At 43.7% G+C, this 25,531-nt stretch overlaps 1 protein-coding gene across 1 annotated transcript in view; it reads left to right on the top strand.

Annotated features, from left to right (window-relative positions):
* Tex9 (testis expressed 9) overlaps positions 1-25,531 on the top strand; it is a 34,416-nt gene that overhangs the window by 7,471 nt on the left and 1,414 nt on the right. Inside the window, exons 5-10 of the mRNA XM_051140493.1 lie at positions 1,064-1,112; positions 2,105-2,187; positions 3,829-4,007; positions 7,187-7,269; positions 7,680-7,853; positions 12,042-12,176. Coding sequence (XP_050996450.1) covers positions 1,064-1,112; positions 2,105-2,187; positions 3,829-4,007; positions 7,187-7,269; positions 7,680-7,853; positions 12,042-12,176 — 703 coding nt within the window. The remainder of the gene's footprint in view (positions 1-1,063; positions 1,113-2,104; positions 2,188-3,828; positions 4,008-7,186; positions 7,270-7,679; positions 7,854-12,041; positions 12,177-25,531) is intronic.

The following is a 25,531-nucleotide window of genomic DNA, read 5'->3' as shown; positions in this document are numbered from 1 at the left end:
GGGAGCTTTCCATGGAAAGGGCTGCATAGCAAATGTTTTAGGATTCATGGGCCTAGACCGTCGGTCACAGCTACTCAAGCCTGCTATTGTAGAGTGAAGCCAGCACCGGCAGGAATCATGAGTGGGTGTGGGTAGACCCAGCCTGCTGGTGAGCCAGTGTGTGTGTGTGTACACCTACAGATAGGCCTTGTCCTAAACTACAGACATAACTCTGTAAATCTAAGACAAAAGGTTGAGGAAATACAGTGGGTTTAGATTTATTTGTTCATTCATTCATTCAATGCCTATTTACTTAATATCAGTTTAAAACTTTATATGTGAAACGCTGTGCCAAATTCAAAGCATTAATTAAGCAGTGGGACAGGCAAGCTGGACTCCACCTTCATGAGTTCAGGATGTTATGAAGAGAGGTCCTGGCCAAGTGGTCAAGTGCGTTAGAAGGTGGAGTTGAGCATGCTTACAGTAAAAGCATGGTAGTGAGGTGTGTGTGTGTGTGTGTGTGTGTGTGCGCACGTATGGGCATATATGTGCGTGTACACATGTGCAGGTGTCCCACCCATGCATAGATGGAAACCAGAGGAGAGCCTGTCAGATTAGTACTCTCCTCCCAAAATGTGGGTCCTGCAGCTCAAACTCAGGGTCAGGCATGGTGCATTCACATGGTGAGCCAGATTGCCAGTGTTGACTCATTTAAGAAATGGATAGGTCTCTTTTTAGCCAGTCATCACTTGTTATGATTTACACTAATAAAAATTTATACTACATTTTTCCTCAGAAAATACTGCCATACCTCTGTGTAGTTAATTGTTTAATTTAAGCACTTTTTATTGGCCTTCATTCAAAGTAAGTTAACGTCTAGAAACTAGAATCAAAGTGAAATGTAACTCTGTGCATTTATAACTATTAAATATATACATATGTCTAGATATAATTTATATGAAAATAAACTTTATAATTTATGTTGTTAATGTGTGACTGTCTAGAGCTATGGCAATATCTCCTCTTTATAATTACTGTTGAATTTCATGGTGTCTCAGCTTAATGTCAAACTTTTCGTTTGTAGAGATCTTTTGTCATCGGAAGGGATGGCTCCTGTATGGTCAGAAACCAAGGTATGAAATAAAGTTTTATGTGTAACATTGATTTGTGCCACAGCATGCATATGGACGTCAGAGGACAACGTGTGGAGGTCGATCCTCCCCTTCCACCGTGTAGACTCAGGCCATCACACGTGGCAACAAGCATCTTATCATCCATCTTACTGGTCCCTAGGGTTGTTTTTTGTTTTTTTGTTTTTTAAAGACAAATAGGGGAAGAATATGCCTCAATAGCTAGAATGTGAACCTCAATACTCAGATGTAATGCGCTCACTCAGCAGTATAAAAGAGTTTGGATAAACCCTGCCTTGTAATTCTACTGAATAATCTGGAGGATAGTGAACAAAGTTCTAAAGAAGAGACTTTGTAGAATTAGGCTCTTCAGCTCTCCGTGAGTCATAAATCTTGTGAAATGAGATAGGTCCTTGTCCAAAGAGCATGGGGCAGAGATGACTTTCCCAGCCACTGGGCATCCTGGGGCCTCAGTTTCTAGCCACAAGGCTTTTCTGAATCAAGGGAACTGTACATTTCAAGGCCAGGAGAGGCCTGCATGCCACACCGTTGGCTCATGAGGAAAACTGAACTCTGTGAGTCGAAGCATCCCAGTTTAACATTCACTAGCTGGCTGAGTATGCATGCATCTTTGGGACTCATTTTCTGTATTCCTGATTCTCTTCATCTGGGCGCTGTCTAGGTCTTTCCTACACAGTTCTGGGATTCCTGAAAATGCAACTGAATTAATTATATAAAAATACCAATTCTTATTTGCAACAAAATGACAATTGCATATGTCACAAAATTGTTGGGGCTAGAGACCTGGCTCGGTGGTTAAGAGCACTGACTGTTCACCCACATGTCCTTTCACACCTGTCTAACGCCAGTTCCAGGGGATCAGACACCCACCCACAGAACAACAATGCACAGAAAAAGTAAAAATAAAAAATAATTTTTTAAAAAAAGAAATGATTAGACTTTTAGCTCATTGTAATTTCAATTCTTTTCTCTAGCCAAAGACCACAAACACTGGTCCTGTAAATAAGGTTCATAACAGACTCCACTCTGCAGATAAAGGAAGGAAAGCAAATTCAAGGTACAGTACAGCATGACTTTCCTCTTCTGTTTTACACTCCACAGTATCTGCATTCTCAGTTATAAATGTCCCCAATATAAAGATACTGCATGCATCCCATCATACTCAGTAATTTTGGAACTGTTTCAGCAGTTAATAAACATTTTGCATTCTCTAAGACAAAATCACTACCTTTTCATAAATGTTACTGCTTTCTTAGTGAGACACTATTGAAACTGGGACTGAGATCTAGACTTTTAAAAAAGATTTATGTGTTTATATGTGTGTTTCTATGAATGTGTGTGCACTTTGTATATGCAGGTGCCCTTTGAGACCAGACCACCTGTTAGAGCTGCCAGAGTTACCAAACCTGGGTCCTCTGTGAGAACAGCATGCGCCCTTACCTGTGGAGCTGTCTCTCTAGTCCTGGGGCCTGGGCTTTCAGATCATTCTGCCAGGTTCTCACAAATAGATTAAACTGTCTTCTAGTTCTTGGCTGTGTGACAGAATACATACATTGTTGTATTTATGAGATGAGGATGTTTGATATACTATAAATTAGATTGTCATAATTATAATTTACACCTGCTGGGTTTTTTTTTTTGTTGTTGTTGTTGTTGTTGTTTCTGATCGAGTGCAAGACTACCCTTAGGATTATAAGCATGTTTTCATTATACTGGCGATGATGATGATGATGATGATGATGATGATGATGAAGAATAAAATGAAAAGAGTTTCGTTGTACCAATCAGTAAGCTATTAAATCTTTATGCCCATGACCTACCCAAGCTGGTAATTACATTATAATGGAGGAAATTTTTTATTAACTCTTGTGCCTTTTAATTGCTTAAAGGGAAAAAAAAGTAGAATTGAAGTAGCAGAGAAAATAAAGTTAATAAAAACAGCCTGGAGAGGGCTTGGAGCTTAAGAGCACTGTCTGCTCTTCTAAAGGTCTCAATTCCCAGCAACCACATGGTGGCTCATAACCATCTATAATGAGGTCTGGTGCCCTCTTCTGGCCTGCAAGTGTACATGCAAACAGAATGCTGTATACATAATAAAAAATAAATAAATCTTAAAAAAAAAAAACCAGCCTAATCATTGGCTAAACTACATGTATCCCTGTAGAATTCCTTTGTCCAGGCTTCACAGTCACTGTTGAAATTAAAGGTGGTTATTGTAAGAATTCAGAAGTCTTTATGTTACTACAGTAAGCTGGGCTTTCAGAGTTGCAGTCTTTGTGACATCTTGATGTATCCGGCCTGGTCCAGTCCTCACTGCCGTTAGAAGTGAGTTTTATTCCCTAATTCTTCCTCCACTTAATGTTAAAAAGTCAAATCCAACATTTTGGTCAACTTTGATTCTTCTCAGAATGTGTTTCCCCACATGAAAAACCATGTTGAGTTTGATGGCACTGAGGATCTGGTAGTTCCTTCTCTCTCAGGATGGGACAGCACCACCCGGACAGCTCTTCTCCAACAGCCAAACTAAACCTGAAGGCTGGATCTGTCCAGTGAGCCTGCATGTGCCCGTCTTAAAGGCTGAATGCCACTGTCGATGTCGCACGCGTACATTTCACAAAGGTTATCTGACTTGAGCAAAGCCCCCTCCTGCCCACCATCCTGTGTGTGCTCATGTGTGTGTGCATGCTTTATTTCTTAGTGTTAGGCTGAAATATCCTGATGTGCAGACTGCCAGTGACGTGGCCATTCCAGATGATTTCTCCAACTTCTCCCTTGCCAAGACAATCAGCAGAATTGAAGGGCAGCTGGAAAAGGACGGCTTGCCGGAACACACGGATGACGACAGTTTCTGTGGTGTTAGTAAGGACATTGGGACAGGTAAATCTCCTTTTCTTTATAGTTTTTCTCTTAACATTATAACTACTTCCTTAGAAAAAAATTTGAGGGACTATTTTTTTAAAAACTTTATCACAACATGGATTTGTGTTTAGATAGTAATCTAGAGAGATGCAGAGGATGGGAGGAAGAGTGGAACACGTAGAGAAAGTAAATTGGCGTCAGTAATTGCTGGCCAGCGTGGGCAGTGCGAGGTCACCTAACTTTCCGCTGTTTGATATTTTGTGTTGTAAAAAGTCATGACTATATTTTTTATTTTATTGAAGTTTTCAACTGAAACAAAAATGTCCCATTGCTTATCACTGAAATCAAGTTTCTCTGAATTCCTTTATTTTTATTATATTGTTTATTGTATGCTAAATCAATATATTTGAAAAGGATAAATGAATTGTTCTAGCGACAGATAAGTAATCAAATGAGTTTTTAATGAATATAATTCCCTTCCTAACTTAGACTCTGCATGTAACTAGAAAAAACCCTGAGTTTCAATCATCTAAAAGCGTTGTATTCGTTAGCAGCAATGCCTCTAAAATGACAGAAATTGTGAGGAGCCACCTGTGCTGCTGGAACAAAACCCAGAACAATTGGAATGTGTGCGCATAGTTACCATGAGCTGTCATTTGGCTGTGTAACGAATGGGAGCTTGCAGTATGGTTAGCTGTGACTCCAATCTGGCCAGCTAGCCCCCCTGTGATAGCACTTTCTCCATTTGAAAACTAGAGTCTGTTAAATGGTGTCTTGAACATGGCTAGTGCACCACAAGAGGCTGACAGTGTGCCTTTTTCAAATACACACTTTATTGTTCAGACACTGAAAAGGGGGCCGGACAACTCTTAGCAAATGAATCTTAAAACCCTAACAACCTATCTCTAAGTGAGTTTACAGTTTATCAGTAGGTGTGATTCACTCAGACAGTGGCAGTAGTAGCACAAAATATGTTGCAGGTCTAATAGCCAAGTGTACAGCAAGGCAGCATGACTGCATCCAGAGGTGGGGTAGGACAGTGGGTGGGTGCTGGCTCTCAGGCAGAGGGTCCTTCAGAGTGACATTGCTTGAGCTCAGTAGAGACCAGCTAGTCGTACCTAAGTTGTGCTTAACGATTCAACCAGGGTGCCAAACACTCAATTTTCTTCAAGGTGACTAGAAGAATTCCTTATTGCTAGGACACATGGTGTTGAGGTACATTAGAGGCTGAGCTGCCTGGGTCTCTATGGTCTTTCTCCTTGCAGACTTATTGCAGACTTATTGGCCTCTGTCCCCGCGCACCCCCCCCCCTTTTTTTTTCTGAGACAGGGTCTCTCTGTGTAGCGTTGGCTGTCCTGGACTCCCTTTGTAGACCAGGCTGGCCTTGAACTCACAGCAATCCACCTGCCTCTGCCTCCTGAGTGCTGGGATTAAAGGTGTGCGCCACCATGCCCGGCTCGTTTTTTTTTTTAAAGATTTATTTATTATGTATACAGTGCTCTGCCTGCGTGTACACCTACACACCAGAAGAGGGCATCAGATTACATTATAGATGGTTGTGAACCACCATGTGGTTGCTGGGAATTGAACTCAGGACCTCTGGAGGAACAGTCAGTGCTCTTAACCTCTGAGCCATCTTTCCAACCCTGGTCTCTGGACTTGATTGATGTGGGCTACCTGCTCCCAGGACAGTGCTTGTTACACCCAGGTGTTTGCTCCAGTTGTCAGCATGTTCTGATGTCAGGATGTTTAGCAGGAGTGCCTCCATCTCTTTTTCCTCTTTTTAATTTTAAGTGTTCACTACAGATGATCCTAAAGTTTATCTCTGAAATTCTGAATCTGAAAAATCCTGTTAAACAACTTGTGTGCGTGTGATGATGACTGAGCTACTCCCTCAGTCACAGTGGGAAGCAGTTCGTTTAGACATTTGCAGCACGCACTGACCTGCTCAAGCCTCTGAGACTAGTAGAGGGAAGGATGGCTAAGCAAGTCAAGAAGTCAGTTGTCGCTCTTTAGATGCCTTCCAGGACGTGCTGGGCAGATGTGTGTTCCTGGAGACAGTCACCAGTTACCAGTGCCCCGTTACAGGACAGAGATGTCGAAATCCAGGCCTAGCAACAGCTTTACCGTGGACACTACTCCTTCCTGCTGTGGCCACTGCCTCAGTGTGTTCCTTCTTTAGTGGGCTTCTTCTGTGTGTCTTCATCCCGGGAGAGCCTCCCTGTGCTCCAGGTGCTTGGAGTGGTGGACTAGAATGATCTGTTTGTCAGTTTGGGAGCACAGACTGTAAGATTTGAAGCTTCATTTTTTTCTAGAGAGGATTTGTTTGTTTCTGTCAAATTCTTGGACATTGCCATCTGAGGCTACTATTTTAATTTTAATAATATTAGTAGTTACTCCTCAACCAGCTTTAGACCCAAATAGCCACAGAGACTAGAATCTATTTAATTAGCCTATAGCACAATGCTGTGCAATAAGTATTCCATCTTAAGGCTCCATGCTAGTATAGTTTCTTCTCATTCAGATTTTCCACATTATACTTGCTTTTAAATCCTCTCCTAGGCCCAGTTCACTTCTCCTGATGTTTCCTGGTCCATCCTCTCCTTCCTTCATCTTTCTCCTGCACTCACTGGACCAGGACTTCCCACCCTATTTTCTGTTACTGCTCAGCATTACCTAGTTTGCTTTTATTGACAACACAGAGAACAAATGGTGACATGTTTACACAAAGTTAAAACTGGAGATACTTAGAATAGACATCACAATGCAATATCTGGATTGATCCAGAGAGGGGGGTGGAGAAATCAGCATTTGAATGAACAAGGGTGAACTGCACACAGTGAACATTATGCCAACAACTATCACTTTGGTTGATATATATATATTTTGAGTCACTGTAATAGGTGTGAGTCCAGTCTGTAAACTCCAGCTTGAAGGTGAGGTTCATGGGAGGAAGGGTTTGTCCTTGTCCCTCTGTCTTTACTCACCCTCCTTAGTTGGAGTGACCACTTGCTCTGTTCTTTTCTGTTGCTGACATAGTGTTTAATGTTTAATGTTTAGTGTTCCTGTTGCAGTCTACTTTCAGATGGCCTACTTTGGTCATATTTTACTCATAAAATAAGATCTTTTGATAATATCTTAGATTTGGAAACAAAACAAAACAAAAAAGAAGTGATTGTCATGATTTGACTCCACAGATGCTCAGATCAGATTTCTAAAGGCCAAGCTCCATGTGATGCAGGAGGAGCTAGACAGCGTTGTGTGTGAGTGCAACAAGAAGGTGAGCGTGGGCGGTCTCTCCCCGGATGCTCTACTGAAGATGCCACGGGCAGTTTTAATTCTATTATTGGATAGCCTTATTTAGATTACAATCCACAGTTAAATATCAGACTCAAAAAATTGTATACAGGCACCAAACTTTGTTTTGAAATGATGAATTAGCACAAAGCTTAAGAATGTATCAAAAATGTTGAAATTAAAATTCACTATTTTAGAGTTGCTAGATAAGCTATTCAGTGTAAGATATGGCTCCCATTTCCGGTAGTGAATATGGAATGGGCTTTATTGTTCTTAGTGCTCATGTAAACGTCTCCGCAAAGACCCTCCGAGGCTGCTTTGTTGTCTGCTGTGCGTTGGTAGCAGATCTTGTGCATCTTTCACATAACTGACAATGTCTTTGATTGATTGTAGGAGGATGAAATTCAGGATTTAAAGTCCAAGGTGAAAAATTTTGAAGAAGACTGTGTGAGACAGCAGCGAACAGTTACTTCCCAGCAATCCCAAATAGAAAAATATAGGAGTCTTTTTGAAGAAGCAAACAGAAAGTGTGATGGGTTACAGCAGCAGCTGTCATCGATAGAAAGGGTAAGCATTGTACCTGCTCTCCTGGCTCAGTGCCCAGGACACTCTTGTTTGCTGCTCAGCTATTAATGCTTACCAAAAAACATCTCTTACACAGAATAGTGGACAACTCTTTGAGGTACACACTGCATTTCGCCTCCTAGTGCAGTATGCAGCTCAGTGGCTTTCAGGATATTCATGTAACGACCATCTCATATAAAACATATTCAGAGCCGGGTGTGGTGGCGCACGCCTTTAATCCCAGCACTCAGGAGGCAAAGGCAGGCGGATCTCTGTGAGTTTGAGGCCAGCCTGGTCTACAATGTGAGTCTAGGACAGCCAAGGCTACACAGAGAAACTCTGTCTCGAAAAACAAAAACAAAAAACCAAAAACATAGTGAGAGCCTCCAAAAATGCCTTTTACCCACCCACCTTCAGTCACACCCACATCTCTCTTCCATGCCAGCCCTGGGTTACCCTCTATTTTTTGTCTCAGTAGATATGTCTGTTCTGGAAATTTCCTTGTACATACTCAAATAATATACAGTCATTGTGATTGACTTCTCTTATTGAGCACAATGTTTGTTTTTTGGTCCTTCCTTCCTTCCTTCTTCCTTCTTTCTTTTTGGTTTTTTGAGACAGGATTTCTCTGTGTAATAGCCCTGGCTGACCTAGAACTCTCATTGTAGACCAGGTTGGCCTCAAACTCAGTGATCCACCTGCCTCTGCCTCCCAAGTACTGGGATTAAAGGTGTGCTCCACCATGCCCAACACATTGGTTTTTGTTTGTTTGTTTGTTTTTTACCATTCATCCATATTACAGTACTAATTGTCTCATTCTTCTTTAATTGTGGCATATACTCCATTCTGCATAATGTGCTTTTTAATTTATTATGTATTTATTAATCTTAAAATGCTTGGGTTGAAGCCAGTGCCTTTCACAAGATAGTTGCCAGCTCTTTTCTAATGCTGTCATGTCGCTCTGCTCCCTGTCTCTCCAAGCTTTCACCTGTTCATCTTAAGTTATCCTTTTGGTTACAGAATCCCACTGGCATGTATGGCTATGGTTTCGGTCTATGTTTCCCTAGCAATCAAAGATGTTACTCATTTTATTTAGGAATGAATTAAAAATAATATGATGTACTTGTTTTAAATATACACTTCAGCGAGTTAATTTGTCAAAGGTTTAGAAAGCATGGTCTTTGGAGTCAAACAAGTAGTTTGATTCCTGCCCTGCCAATAGCTTATACTGGCAGTTTGCTTTACCATTAATGCTCAGTTTCCCTTTCTGTAATATGTTTTGCCTGGCACGTACCACTGAAGAGATTCCCATTTTTCCACACAAAGGACTGATCTAAGCAATGTCATCCTCTGACAAGCTAATCCACTGGATATGATGGATGTGACATTAACAGCCGATCCAGCTAACAGTGTAAAGAAAATGTCTATGTCCCTGCCTCCTTTACGCCTTTCCCACACATCTCAGCCTCTGAGCATCGCCCCAGACAGATGCTGAGCTCTACTGCACATTAATTGTTTTGTTTTTAATGTTCTAAAATTTCATATAGATGTAATCATAAATACATACTTTTGTGTCTGGCCACTTTTGTTCAGCAGTTTTATTGTTTTTGTTTTAACTTGTTAACATGATTTGGTTTGTTGTTCTGTGTTTACCCACAAATATACCACATTTTAGAATTACTAATTACAAATGATATCACTGTATTTCCATTTTGCATGGACATAAGTCCTTATGAGTACATATCTGGTATCACAATGTTAGATAATATCTATGAGCGGAATTTCTGGGTTTTATTAAAGTCTATGTTAAAACTTTTTAAAGAAACTGCCACCTTTAACCCCAGTACTGAGGAGGTAAGGGCAGGAGGATTATCAGGAGTTTGAGGTCAGCCTAGGTCCTGTGGGGTGTTCCAGACCAGCTGCCTAGTGAGTGTCTGAAAAAGGAGGAGGAGGAGGAGGCAGAGAAGGAAGAGGATAAGGAGGAGGGGGTTTTCAGGATGCAGTATTGGACTTGATGGTCCAGCCCTTTATTCCAACACTGGGGAGACAAAGACAGATGGATCTCTGCGAGTTTGAGCCAGCCTCATCTACACAGTGAGACTGTCTCAAAAAAAAAAAAAAAAAAAAAAAAAAAAAAAAAGAAAAAGAAAAGAAAAAGTTACCAGGTCTTCTCTTTCTTTAGTGAGTTCACTCACATAGAAAACTTCCTTTTCTATTCTTTCTTCTTTGCTGTCCTTTTCATGTTCTCAAGAAGCAAGTTACAAAGTCTCCAGCGAAAGAGAAAGGAAGAGAAGGGTGCAGTTCGTGCATTCTCCTGGAGGCTGGTGGGAGGCGGCTCTGCAGCGTGAGCAGTGAGCGCCTACAAGCTCCCAGCCTAGCTGCCTCCCACAGAACTGCGCAGAAGGCCGTGGCAGCAGACGGCAGCCAGGCGCAGCTTGGCTTGTGTAGAGACCTACATAAGGAGCAGCATGTGTTTTGTTTTGTTTTTCCCTTTAATTACTCAAAGCCACAGAGATGAGTTTCAAAGACAATGTGATGTAGCCAAGGAAGAAATATTTAAACACACAAGTGTCACGTTAAAGCGCACTCCAGCTCCACAGTGACCACTGGGCTTACTGAGTGTTCTTCGGACGCTCTGGGCAGCCAGGCCATGTGCTGTATGCACACAATGGAGGTGTCAACATTATAAGTCAAGCCCAAGTCCTTTTAATCATTTATTTATGTGCATGTGGATACCATGTGATGTCCAAGGCCAGAAAGGGTATCAGATTCCTGAAATAGAGCTACTGGCAGTTTCGAGCTGCCTAATGTCAGTGTTGGGACCAAGCTGGGCTCCTCTGGGAGAGCAGCAAGTGCTTTTCACCTCTGATCCATCCCTCCAGCCTTTATAAAGATGCCGTTAGTGCCTTTTATGTGCAACTACAATGCCTGGACTACAGAAATGAAAACAATGACAACTTTAAAAGTTTACACTGCAGTGGGAGAGACAAGCAAGTGAGTGGTTTCAGCACCGGCAGCAGATGATGTGCTAAACCTGTATCAGGATGCTCTAGAAGCCCTGAAGAAAAGGGTACCAAATCCAGCTCAGGCCAGCTGTGAGGACTAGAGGCGACACCAGGAGGGAGCTCAAGCCCGAGTGAGCACCCAGGTAGAATCTGGGCACCATGAGTACGTGCCAGTAAGGGAACTGGGGATTGGAGGCAGAAAACCCCACGTCCACCAGGGAGAGACACAAGCAGTCGTGTTGCTGACAGCATGTGTGACAGGGGAGGGGCTGGTTACCACAGAGTTTATAGTTCATTAGATGGGTTATTGTTTCTTCAAACATTAACTGTCCACTTTGAGCAGCAGAATGCCTTAGAATATTTGCCCCAATACAAGGCCCCCATACTTTGTAAGATGTTTCTGCTCAGGGTGGAGAAGTTCTGGGGGTGCTGATCTACAGTCCTCTCTTATCCAGTGTTTCTTCAAGTGCAGTATTCGTGGCAGGTGATGTCTTACATTGATGTTTTGAGAGGTTTCCAGAAGGCCCTGAGTGAGCTGAACTTGGAAGTGCAAGCCTATGATCCTGACACACAGGAGGCAGACACGGAAGGAGTCCAGCCCCGCCTGGACCAAACACTCAGCAAGGTCCTTGTCTCCAAAAAAGCTCAGGTTTAAAAGATGTACTTCTGAAATAAATAGGGAAGATAATTATACAGTGTTTTGACTCAATAGAAGGAGGTAGAAAACACTAAACAAAAAGAGCAACACTCATTGGGTCTAGAGAGATGGCGCAGAGGTGAAGAGCACTGGCTGCTCTTCCAGAGGACCTAGGTTCAATTCCCAGCACCCACATGGCAGCTCACAACCATCTGTAGCTCTAGCTCCAGGGGATCTGGTGCCCTCTTCTGGGCTCTCCAGGCACCACTCAAGAGGTGCAGAGACATAATAAATACATGCAGACAAAAACTATCCACAGATATAAAAACTAAGGGATAAAAATTTTAAAATAATAAAAGTAATCACAACTATAGTTTTTAGGCTTCTAATACCAGTTTTGGGTGAGAATCCCCTGAGAACCGTCTCTTGATGTTTAGCCTGCAGGCCTATGTGTGTGAAAACAAGAAACATAAAAATGAAAAAAATGTAAAATATAAAAGGGAGCTGCCACTTTAATACTCCATATATATGTTCTTTTTAACTACACAGGAACTAGAAAATAAAAAAAGGTTGCAAAAACAGGCCGCCACAAGTCAAAGTGCCATAGAGGTCCGCCTGAACCGAGCTCTAGAAGAAGCAGAAAAGTATAAAGCGGAGCTGAGTAAACTAAGGCAAAGCAACAAGGTATGCAAAGCCGGAGTAGCTCTAGGAGTGCTCTGCCGTGGGAGCCGCCCCCCCCGCCCCCCCCCCCCGCAGCACTGGGGACTGTCCTCTAGGAGTGCTCTGCCGTGGGAGCCCTCCCCCCCCCCCGCAGCATGGGGGACGGTCCTCTAGGAGTGCTCTGCCGTGGGAGCCCCCCTCCCCCCGCAGCACGGGGACCATCCTCTAGGAGTGCTCTGCCGTGGGAGCCCCCCCCCCCCCCGCAGCACTGGGGACCGTCCTTGCAGGGCTGGGTGGGGTGTGCTCATGTGGATGTCAGAGGACAGCTTCTTGGAGCTGGTTCTCCGCTTCACCTTCGTGTGCTGTTGAGGGAATGTTCTTTTTTCAGAAAAAAAAATTTTTTTAAAAATAGGTACATTTCCACTAGTTAAGGATTTTATGTTTTGGCTGTTATATGTAGGTGACTGCACAACTTTGTAGAGTTCATTCGTTTCTTCATGTAATCTTTATTATTTGTTTGTTTGTTTCAGGACAGGGTTTCTCTGTGTAGCCTTGACTATCCTAGACTTGTTTTGTAGACCAGGCTGACTTTGAACTCACAGCGATCTCCTGCCTGTCCCTCCCAAGTACGGGGACTAAAGGTGTACGCCACCACCGCCCAGCCCTTCATGTAATCTTTAGAGGGGCCCATGTTATATGCTAGATTCTTTCTAAGCCCTGTGGATAAACAATGGGAAAAAAACCCATCTTTTGTATCTCACTTGCTACTTTCTTCTCTGAACCTCAGGCATCTGCCATGTATAGGGAGGGGGTATATTATGGGGCCGCAGTTCTGGGCCTTGAGCACTAAAAGGCTTCGTCAAATGTAGATCACTAAGCCCTAGCCTTGGAGCATCTCCTCAGGATGTCGGTGAGATCTGAAAATGCACTCTCACTATTGGTGGTAACTGTTACCCTCACACCTCCAGTGTCAGCAGAGTATTCGGTCAGTGCCTTGAGTACCTGTTGAGTGGAGGCGGACACTGAGGGGAAGGCCCTTTGTATGTTCTATAAAATTAGCTCTGCATCGACCTGATGGAATTGCTTCCTTATGATAGCATTTAGTACTTTAACAATGACTTAGGAGCCACATTATTTTATAACTGATGGTACATTCTGAATTTTCTCAGTAAAACTGGCAAGAAACAAAGACCTTGATTAGTCTTCAGACACAAGTAGCAGAAGCCAAAACGTGGCACGTTAACTACAGCATTTTAACGATTCCACCTGAGGTGCCTCATGCTGTGTGACCAGGCGTCCCATGTTGAGAGGTCATCAATGATGACCTAGCTGAAGTAAGTCATCCACACACACCAACACTCAGCACGCTTTTAAGAAAGAGTGGCTGTGCATCAGTGACTGACTGTGCATTAGTGACTGACTGTGCATCAGTGACTGTGTGTCAGTGACTGCATCAGTGACTGTGCATCCGTGACTGTGATTTGCCATTTTGGTTGTTGATCTCATCTCTGACTGCCACACACATTAGGAGAACAGAAAGAGAAACCAGTTTATTGTCAACATGTAACTTTCATTCTATCCAGTAATCTTGAAAATTCAAGTCATAAATACTTGGTGTATGAACACCTCCAAAAACCACTAGTGTGACAAAAACTTGTATGTGTACAAGGCTGACTCAGCTCATTTTAAAATTTCAAAAGCTATTTCAGTGAGAGCTCATCTCAAAAAACTAGAGAGAGAAAAAGAAAGTTATGTATCACAACTCATACTTCTGACTTTTTTACTTATTTGCATATTTTTAGGATTTGTCTCTAGGGATGTGTATGCTCCACAGTGGTTTTGTTTTTTCTTAGCATCTAATCTGTGTGTCCACTTTCTTTGGTGAGAAGGTACTTTCCCATTTACTCCTTTGTGTCTTATTCCTCTTAGACATATGATTAGGTAAATTAAAACTTTTGGGTCTGTATGTTTAAAACATGACAAGAAAATAGCAAGGTTTCCATAAAATAGAGCAAGATTCCCTTATAGTCATCAGAAAGTTAAAGATCTGTTTTTAAAATAATGACAAACTTATTCTCCTCCACAGAGGCTAGGAAACAAAAAAGTTGGCTTTAAAGTAAAGGTAACTTTTTGGACTGAAGTCAGTCAGCCTGGACCGGATGAAGGTTTACAGGAACCTTTCTTTAGTGTAAGGCTGTAGGGGTGTGTATGGTATGTGCATGCATGTGTACATGTGGACATACATACATTTGTGTACATGTGTATTGAAGGGCAGAGGTTGACACTGAGTGTCTTCCTCACTCACTCTACCTTATTTGTTGAGGCAGGGTCTCACACCGATCTAAGACTTGGCCAGTTCCATGGTTAGCTCAGATAGCTTGCTCCAGGGTTGCAGAGGCCATGCCCCTCACCCGGGTGCCGGGGATCCACACTCTGCTCCAGGGTTGCAGAGGCCGTGCCCCTCACCCGGGTGCCAGGGATCCACACTCTGCTCCAGGGTTGCAGAGGCCGTGCCCCTCACCCGGGTGCCAGGGATCCACACTCTGCTCCAGGGTTGCAGAGGCCGTGCCCCTCGCTCGGGTGCCGGGGATCCACACTCTGCTCCTCATTCTTATCCAAAGACCCGTTATCCACGTCCTCTCTTCTCTCTTTTCTACTCTCTGGAATCTTACCTGTTCCTGAGTGTCTTGTTTACTGTTGTGTCTTCCAAGCATGGCACAGCTGTCACTTGTAGAACCTGCTGAAGGAAGGAGTTGTGAAATGGATCACTACTCAGAAAGGGTGGTTGATAAGATGGTTGGTTGAAATATGGAACCAAAGTCCATGCTACTTCATTTAGAGGTGATAATTTCCCGATTCTTTATCAGTTCACTTAGAAATAGTTATGAGGTCCTGTTACCACCCAGAGGGTTATGGGGTTGTAGACAGATGACATTAAGAATCAAATGTAGTCCTTGCATTCATCTACCCAAACTGATTGACTGCAGAAGTTAGAGGCTTAGGTTACTAGTCAGGCCCTTGAATTAGTCCAGGAGGCAGAGTGCTGCGGACGGTACATGGTGTTCTGAGCAGGCAGCCAGACCACGGCATTTGTGTCCTAAAAGTAATCCAAGCTAATATTGGGATAACCAGTAGCAGTTAAGTGTCAAGGGGAAAGATTATGAACAGGAGTGGTGTGTAGAAATGGCTGTGTGGCAAGAAAGGGGAAAGGCAACCATAGATGTGAAGGTGGTAGTAAAATAGCCAGACTTGCCCATCAGAGTACAAGAAGTCACCACATGGTTCATTAGAGCGAGCGTGGGGTTCTGGAGCTCAGCTGTAGTTACCCTGTCTATCGAGTGGGGGAGCTGTTGCAGGGCTCAAAGATGGATGCAGATAGGCTGGTCATCTAGAGTACAGGGGAAGGGAGAACAGTGTAGGCTGGACCGACTGATGGAAGCAAAAATGGAAATGAATTGAGTGTTTAAAAAATGCACAAAAAAAATGCACTTAAGCTGGACACAGTGGTGCACACCTGTAATGCCAGCACTTGCGGGGGCAGAGGCAGGCAGATCCCTGAGTTCAAGGCTAGCCTGGTCTATAAAGCAAGTCCAGGACAGTCAAGGCTACACAAAGAAACCCTGTCTTGAGAAACAAAACAAAACAAACCCCTCCCAAAATTATCCATTTAAGAGAGAAAACCACAAGGACAGGATATGGGCTTTGAAAGGGGGAGACCTGAAGGAGTGTTAATTTATAAGGCAGGCAGATTGCTATGAGTTCGAGGCTAGCCAGCTCTACAAAGTGAGTCCAGGACAGCCAAGGCTACACAGAGAGAGACTGTCTCGAAAAACCAAAAAAAAAATTTTTTTATAATTAAGTATATGTGTGTGTGTCTGTGGGGTGGCGGGTTGTGCACATGAGTTCAGGGGGCTGAGGAGGCCGGAGGAGAGTGCTGGATCCCTGGAGCTGGAGTTAACCAGAAGCAGTTGTGAGCTGCCCAATGTACATGCTGGGAACTGAACTCGGGTCCTTTTACAGGAGCAGTTTGCGCACTCTTAGCCACCAAGCCATCTCACCAGGTCAGGATTTTTTTTTTTTCTACTTAATTTTTTGTTTGTTTGTTGAACCTAGGTTCTGCCATTACTAAAATAAGAAAGCCTTGAGTAGGTTTAGGGAGGGCAGTCACATGCCAGTAGGCAGATAGTGAAGATGAGGAAGGAGGGTTACAAAATTGAGAGTTGGAGAAAAATTAATAAAATAAATTTATTTTATTTTTATTGTGATATCAAAGTTACTCTGAAGAATCAGAGGTGGGTTATCAAGATTTAAGAGTCTCACAGAGCAGCAGATGAGTACAAGGGAGAAGAGCACGGGCGTGGCACAGCGTGGCCCCTGCTGCTGAGTACTGTGAGGTGTGGTTCTGAGGGAACTGTGTGTGTGAGCTGAGAGAACCTTAGAAATGTTTCTGCAGGGTGGCTAGTGAGGACCCAAGCTCTGGAAGGATTAGAAACGAGTGGAAGGAGGAAGTATGTATGTGTAATTCTCCCCAGGCACAACAAGTGTAGACTTGGAGGGAAATACTAGGTTGACGTTTTTTTAATGATGTAATTTAAATATGGTAAAGTGAAAATTGTATATGTAGAGCTTGAGGCTTGGCTCTGACACATTGCCATAACCGTGGTTTCAGTTCTCATACAGAACATTTTCATTGTCCAGAAAGATCCTTGTGTCCTGTCCCGTCCTTCCTAGAGGTACCACTGTCTGACTTCCTTTCCTGACCTAAACACAAGTGAACTCACTGCATGGACTCTGGGACTGGATGCTCGCACTCGGCAAGGCGTCCGGCTGACCCATGCTGGGAAAGTTTTTTCTTCCACCCGCCTTACTAATGCCTTATCTACTCTTGTCAAAGAACCAGCATTTGTTTTTATTTCACATTCTGTTTTCTGTTTCTCTGGCAGCTTGCTCTCACTCCTGCTTTCTTGTTTGGGCTTTCATTTGCTCTTTTGTCTCTAGCTGAAGTTGAACCTCAGAGCACTGATTTTAAACTTTGTTTTCTAAAGCATTTAGAGCTATATTTATTCTTAAAGCGATAATCTACATATGCCGACAAGTTTGACCTAATTTAAGTATATTTTTCATATTATTGAGACATAACTAGTGTATAATAAGCCTGCGCATGCTTGGTATAAAATGTTATAGAGTTTTGACAATTACCACTTGGGATCGAGACGTGAGCTGCCAGACAGTGATGCTTCGCGACGATGCTCTCATGAACATATCCTTTCTAATGTGTCAGTTTACTCATCGTTACCTTCCTGTGCCCTCCCTGTTCCTTCTCATGTTCCTGTTCTCCTTCCTTCCCTCAGGCCGCCTCTCCTTTGCTTTAGTATCATTTAGACGTATATGCAGATCCAGACTGCCTGAGAGGAAACGTGCAATACTGTCTGACTCTGGCTTGTGTGACTTAGCATGATGGCCCCCAGGCGCATCCATCTCCCTGCAAACGGCATGCTCCCATTCTTCTGCACGGCCCCGCATCGCCTCATGCTTTCAGCTGTGCTTGGGTCCCGAGGACGTTCTGTAATCTGCCTACTGTGGACCACACTGCATGTCGACTTAGATCCCTTCAGATACACACTGAGAGTGTGCGTCTGGATCACGTGGTAATTGTGCTTCTATTTTTGGGGAACTGTTCATGTTGACTTCCCAGCTTACATTCCTGTAGCTAGTGAACGCGCCCTTCTCCTTCCCCACATCCTCACCACCACTGTCTTGATGGCTGCTCTGACCTCAGTGTAGCTTTTATTTGTATTTCCCTAGTGGACTAAAGGTGATGAAAACTTTTTCTTATATTTATTGTGTTTATATTTCTTTTGAGATTTGCTTATTTAATTAATGTGTCTGATTTGTTGATAATATGATTTGAGGTTTTGGTCTTTAAGTTTTTGACTTCTTTGTAGATTCTAGATATGAATCCCGTTTCAGACATCAGCTGGCTAGACCTGTGAGAAAAATTACTTATTTATGTATGTTTGCCTGAGTGCACATATAAACATCACGTGTGTACAGGTGCCCATGGAGGCCAGAAAAGGGTTTCGGATCCCCTGGCCCTGGAGTTGCAGCTGGTTGTGAACCTGCATGTGGATTCTGGGAACTGAACCCAGATCCCCTGCAAGACCAGCAAGAGCCTTAACCTCTGAGCCATCGCTCCAGCTCCATTTTCTATAATTAGTTAAAAATTTTCTAAGTGATATCCAATCTGCTTTTTTTAGTTCCTTCATTCTGTGTTATGTTCAATTTCTTTTTTCAATTTTTTTTATTTTGCTAATGTTTTCACATGGATATGGCAAGTGCTGCATTGAAACTTCTCCTTCTGTCTAATATAAGAACTTTACTGTATGAATCTGTTGGTTACTTCCCAGAAATTTTGATTTTGATTATTTTTAAAATTGTCATCAATTTAAAACAGCAATTTTCTTTCTGTTTTCTCCTTGTACCCATACATTATGAAGAAGTTTGCAAGTTAATCCCAACATGAATGGAGAATACACGATCTGTTTGGATCTTTATAGATTTGGGTAGGCTTGTTTAGGATCCAGAATATGGCTTAAGTTGATAAATGTTCCCTTGCCTTCTGCCTCTGTTGGATGGAGAACTCCTCAGATGTCAGCCATGGCAAGCTGTCTGACAGCTGCTTACGTGTCTGGCACATATTTTCTGTACTTACATCAGTGAGTGAACGAGGGCTCTAAATGAAACTGTGGATCAGTCTGTTTCCTCCTCGCCTTATCCACATCTGCATCCTGTTTGTCAAAGCTGTTACTAGAGAGAACAGTCCGTGTTGTGTGTCTGTCTGCTTAGTGAACTGGCCACTTTGAAAAGGACTGTTTTTCTTCCCGGACGTAGCCTGCATCCTGATATGACCTTTGTGTCAGGAGCTGAGCTCTGCTTGGCTCACGGTGCCGCTGCCGCGTCTTCCCCTACTTCACTGCTTCATGTCTTATAGACAACAAGGCTGAGCTTGGCTTTTTACGACTCAGCCTAGCAATCTTTCTTAAATTGGGAGTGTTTCTACTACATTTAATATTATTTCTGATACGGACGGCCCGTCTGTTACCATTCACAGTATTCCTCTTACTGGTTCATCTGCTGTTTGTGTGCACTTCAGTATTTATTACACATCTTACAACTTACCACTATCTATATTCAGATAACAGAATTTCATGCATAACTGACGAACCTTTTAGCAGTATCTTACCTCTTCGTTATTACATTAATTTTTTTTTTTTTTGGTTTTCCGAGACAGGGTTTCTCTATGTTATTAGCCTTGGCTGTCCTGGACTCCCTTTGTAGACCAGGCTGGCCTCGAACTCACAGCGATCCACCTGCCTCTGCCTCCCAAGTGCTGGGATTAAAGGCATGCGCCACCACCACCCAGCTATTACATTAATTTTTATTATGGTAAACTATACATAAAATTTACGCCCTTTAACATTTTTAAGTGTAAAACAGTTTTTTCAGTTTCTTCATACTTTTCATCGTGGAAAGATGGAAACTCAGCAGCCTTCCCCCCCCCCCCCGTTCCCCCTCACTACCCCTGCCACCGCCTCCCCCCCCCCCCCGTTCCCCCTCACTACCCCTGCCACCGCCCCCCCCCGTTCCCCTCACTACCCCTGCCACCACCCCCCCCCCGTTCCCCCTCACTACCCCTGCCACCGCCCCCCCCCGTTCCCCCTCACTACCCCTGCCACCGCCCCCCCCCGTTCCCCCTCACTACCCCTGCCACCCACCCCCCCCGTTCCCCCTCACTACCCTGCCACCCCCCCCCCCCGTTCCCCCTCACTACCCCTGCCACCGCCCCCTCCCGTTCCCCCTCACTACCCCTGCCACCGCCCCCCCCGTTCCCCCTCACTACCCCTGCCACCGCCCCCCCCCGTTCCCCCTCACTACCCCTGCCACCGCCCCCTCCCGTTCCCCCTCACTACCCCTTCCACCGCCCCCCCCCGTTCCCCCTCACTACCCCTGCCACCACCCCCCCGTTTCCCCCTCACTACCCCTTCCACCGCCCCCCCCCCGTTTCCCCCTCACTACCCCTGCCACCGCCCCCTCCCGTTCCCCCTCACTACCCCTTCCACCGCCCCGCCCCTGCAGGCAGCACCATTCTATCCCTGACTTCTGTGTGTGCCTCACTCCTGTGAGTAGAGTCACATACTTTCTTTTTGATTGGCTTATTTAGCATGCTCTCAGGGATGTACTGCCTTTTCAAGTTGATTCCTTTTGAAGGCTCACTACAACCCATCGTACATGTGCCACTGTTTGTTCGCCTCTTGCTGGGCGTTTGGGTGTGTACTGTTGGCTAGATCCAAAGTGCCACTGGAGCAGGAAGGCCCGGATCCCAGGCCTTGCTTTTGTTTGGCATACAGACTGACGTAGAATTGCAGGACTGGAGGTGGGTGAGCTTCAGTTTTGGTTTCCATAGCAGCTGTATCATTTTTACATTTCCACTTGTGGTGTAGAAATGTTCACTGCAAGTGTTCCCATATCATCAACAGTAGTTATTTTGGTGCTTATTGATACCAGTCATCCTAATGGGTTTTGATTGCTTCATTGAGGTTTTAATTCACACATCCCTAATTATCAGTAATGTATTCAGCATCTTGGATTTAGTAGCTATTTGTCTGTCTTTAGAGAAACATCTGGTCAAGTCCTTTGTTAATTTTCACATTTTATTGTATATTCTGGACATTAGGTCTTTGCAGATAATATGGCTTGCAAATACTTTCTCACATTCTGCAGACTGCCTTTTATTTTTTAAAAAGATTTATTTATTAATTATTAAGTATACAGTGTTCCATCTGCATGTACACCTGCAGGACGGAAGATGGCATCAGATCACATTGTAGATGGTTGTGAGTCACCATGTGGTTGCTGGGAATTGAACTCAGGACCCTTGGAAGAGCAGGCAACGCTCTTAACCTCTGAGCCATCTCTCCAGCCCTCCAGACTGCCTTTTCAATGTTTATTATGTCCAGTTACTTTTCCTTTGTTATGTGTGCTTTGGTGTCATCCAAGATGTCTTTGCAAACTCCAGTGTCATTTAGAGTTTTATCGATTCAGCCTTTTTGCTCAAGTCTTTATTCCATTATACACACACACACACACACACACACACACACACACACACACACACACACGCATGCATGCGTACGCACGCGCGCACACACACACACACACACACACACACACATCTGAAACAATTGCTGTTTTGACAGAGGACCCAGTTTGAGTTTCCATCACCCACATGGCAGCTCAGAGCCAGCTGTAACTTCAGTTCCAGGGCGGGTCTGACACCTTCTGACCTGTAGGTACCCAGCATGTATGAGGTGCACAGACTACACGGAGGCAAAACATTCATACACACAAATAAAACAAAGGAGGAGAAGGAAGGCAGCGGTGGGGAGGAAATGATAATGATGAGGATGATAAAGAAAAATAAATAGGAATAAACGGCATGGACTTCAGGAAAAGAACCCTCACTTACCCAACCAAATGAATTTTTTCCATATAGGTGTCAAAACAATTGGAAAAGGATAGTCTCTTGAAAAATGGTACTAGGAAACCTTGTAACCTACCCACGCTCGTGTGTGTGCGTGCGTGCATATGTGTGTTTATGCCAGTGACACACTGTTCTAATTATTCTAAATATATTAAGATTTGATGTCAGAAGCAGTATTTATGTATTCATTTTTAAGGCTGTTGTAAGTGGACGCCCACCCAGATGCCCACTGTTAGTCTGTAGAAGCAACCCTTTCGTCTGTTGTTTTTGTAGCGTACAGCTTTGTTGTCATGCTTTTCTTATAAATCCTTAAAGATTCCCACAGACAGCTGCAGGCTGTCCTTCTCCAGGGTGGACGTCATTTGTTCTGTCCCAGTTGCTTGGGCCACAACTTCAGTGCTGCCCGCAGCAGAAGTGACAGAAGCTGCTGCCTTTCTCTGTCTTGATCCTGACCCACAGCGAAAGCGCTCAGTCCTCCCCGCTGCGTGTGTGGGCTGCGGCCTTTCCGTGTATGGCTTTTACTATCTGGGGGAGTTCCCTTCTAGTTAATACTTTATCTTTCTTATGAAAAAATACTGGCTCGTCAAATACTTTTCAGTATCACCAGAGATAGCCATGTGGAGTTTCTCGTTCATCCTGTGAATGTGGACACTAGCATATGAACCCTGTTCTGTGTGTTAAACCACAAGCCTTTGGTCTGGCAGTAGATTTCACTTCGTCATCTGTTGAGTTTGTTCTGCATCGAGTCCCGTCAGTGATATGGAGCCGAGGTTTTCTTGTAATGTCTTCACTTGATTTTGGCTATGAGCAATGTTTCTCTGAGAATAGCTTTGTGTACTGTGATTTGGATGCGGCTTGACTCGGCGGCTTGTCATTATATTATGAGAAGCTTGCTTCCAAGGCTGGTGGTGTTCAGAGGTGGCATGGAACATTTAAGAGCTGGGACCTAGGAGGGCCTTCGGTCAGAAGGGACTGTGAGGCCATAGGGTCTAACTGGTTCTCCTCAACACATTCCTACCTCTATTGCGCTGTATGCCATGAGGCCCTCACCGGAGTAAGCTGTTGCTGGGTCTATGCCCTCATCTCTGTAGAGCTGTGAGCTACATGAACCACTTTTGTGGGGCTCAGGAGATGAAGCTGTGCTTTAAATTTAGCACTTGATGCTTTTACACAGGACCTAAGTTTGATATCTAGCACCCATGTGATGACTCACAACTATTAATAACTCCAGGTCCAGGAGTTCTTGCCTCCACATGCACCAGGCACACATGTCATACACAGCCAGACATGTAGGCAGAACATTTTTTTTTTTTTAAAGTAAAAACATTTATGAGACTGTGATTACAGTATTTCTCCCTTCCCTTTTCTCTCGCTGAGCCTTCCTATGTGCCTTTCCTTGCTCTCTTTCAAATTCGTGGTCACTTTTCATTAATTGTTATTATATGCACTCATATATATATATACGTACACATATACATACACATTTATGTTCCCACACCTCCTCGGTTTGTATAATGTTATTTGTAGGCATGTTTTAAGGGCCAAAGTGACCATTTGGTATTAGATAACTAATTGGTATAAAAATATTTTTAACCAAAAACCCAGCTTTTCTTCACAAAGTTACTGAGTCTCAAGAGCGTTGTTGTTGTAACAGAACACTAGTGCAGAAGAATTGTGCCTTTCGCTGCGTGTCTGTGAGGGAGGAGTCACTGTTGAAGGGCGTGGTGGGACTCACCAGTGAAGCCATCGGGTCTCTTCTTTGTTGGGAGTTTTGATTAGTGATCCAAACTCCTAAGTCTCTGAAATTTCTATTAAGTTTTGGTGAATTGAGACTATAGGAATTAATTTTATCTAGGTCACACAATTTTTTTTTTTTTTTTTTTTTTTTTGGTCACACAATTTTAAAATCATACAATCCTTTTCTATTTCTGTAAAGCTAGCTGCAATGATCCCTCTGTGATTTCTGGTTTTACACAATTCTGTCCTCTGTTTTTTACCAGTGTGCCTAACGATTTGTTAATAGCCACAGAGCAAACTTTAACTTCTCTTTCTTTGATCTATTAATTCACTTATATATGCTCTCAAATTTATCATTTCCCTTCCTGCCAGCTTGAGGTTGTTTCTGTCCCTCCTAGGAAGAGCTGGGTTAACGTGAGCTCTTTCTTCTATGTATTGCAGCTGTGACCGTCCCGCCTCTGAATGTCACATGCTTTCCTGTATATGCTGGTGTGTGAAGAGGCTTTCTGATGTTCTTTGAAAATTGGGTAGTTTGAGTTTACTTTGGTTCTTGTATATCGCCAAAAACTATGTTGCAGGCTTGCTTGATCCGTGTGTCTGCGTTACTGTGCCGTGGTAACACAGTTCAGAGATGGGCCCTGGGGAGAGGACGTTAGGTCACTGGGGTTGCCCTGGAAAGGAACGCTGGGAACTGAGCCCTCTCACCCTCCTTCCCTCCCACCTCTCTTCTCTGCTGCCAAGGCCAGCATCCTCCTCTGCTGTGTGCCTTTCCGTGACATACTGTGCTCCACAGGCCTCAGGCACCTTGGACGCGGTGAACGTGGACAGAGGCTGCTGATGCTGTGCTCCCTCGAGTTGTTCCAGGCATTGTGTTACGGGCAGCTGACCCAGTATGTGCTTTGTTTACAAATATTTAATTTCTAGCTTCAGTCTACTGTTAGAGAAGACACTGCATGTTTCGTCTTTCTAAACTTGTTAACATTTATGGTATGCCATGGCTTGCTCTGGAAAACAACCTGGTTGCCTTTGAGAAAACACTCTCTCCTAACCGTTGGGAGGAGTATCGTGTGCAGCCCCATTTCCTTGTTGATCTGTCTGGTGTCGATGCATGACTGAAAGCAAGACACTGAAGTTTCTGCTTTTATTGTAGTGATCTCTCTTTGAATCTGCTCATGCATGCTTCTTAGGTTTAGGCTGATGCTTGATGCACACATGGCTGTCACAGCTTGGAGAATGGGCCCTTTTGTTATTATGTAATGTTCCTGCCTCTTCATAATTCTGACTGAGCAATGGCTGTACAGTTATCAGATAAAATAGGCAAATTTCTTTTGGCTACTATTTCTAAGGATTATCTTCTTCCTCACTGTACATATCTGTAGAGCTAAACTTACTCACCTATGGGCAGAATATAGTTGATCCTATTCAGTTTTATTCCATCTTTTCCAATTTGCGCATTTTTAGTTGTTTAACCCCATAGTTAATTACAGATAAGGACAGGCTTCTGACGGACATTTGCTGTTTTCTGTATGTCGTTTTTGCCTCACATCCTTCGTTTAACTAGTTCTGTTTCCCTCTCATTTATGTTGCGTAGCTATTTTGTCATTGGTATGTTTTATGATCTAGTTGTAAAGTTGAAGGAGTCTATTTTAAGCATTAAATTAACCTCACCATTTGCAAACTACACTCTTTACAGTTGTTTCCCGTTACGTCACCCTTCACAGATGTACAGTAAACTCACTCATCTGCGGCACTGTGGACAGGGTGCCTGTGTGGGTGTGGCTTTTGTCTTGCTGCCTCCTTGGTTTCTAGAGTTCACATAGGGTTGTCTGTGCTTGCTGCCTCAGTGCTAGAATGCTGGCCTGGAGCGTCATCGGCCACACTGATAACATCCGTCTTAGACGTTTTCTTTAAGAAGAGTAATCTCATTAAAGCTATTTCTATTCTCCACACTGTTTTTTAATGCCCCTTGTTTTCTCCTTTGTGTGTAGAATCTTGGCCCCTTCTCGTGTCCCCCTCCTTGTGTGGGAGCTTCTCCCCAGTGCTGTAAGTCCTTCCTCTGTGGACCTGTCTTTCCTGAGGTGCCATGTCAGTGCTGCGCATG

The sequence above is a fragment of the Acomys russatus genome, chromosome 32 (assembly GCF_903995435.1).
Source record: "Acomys russatus chromosome 32, mAcoRus1.1, whole genome shotgun sequence".
Taxonomy (NCBI): domain Eukaryota; kingdom Metazoa; phylum Chordata; class Mammalia; order Rodentia; family Muridae; genus Acomys; species Acomys russatus.
This window is presented reverse-complemented; position numbering and strand designations above follow the sequence as displayed.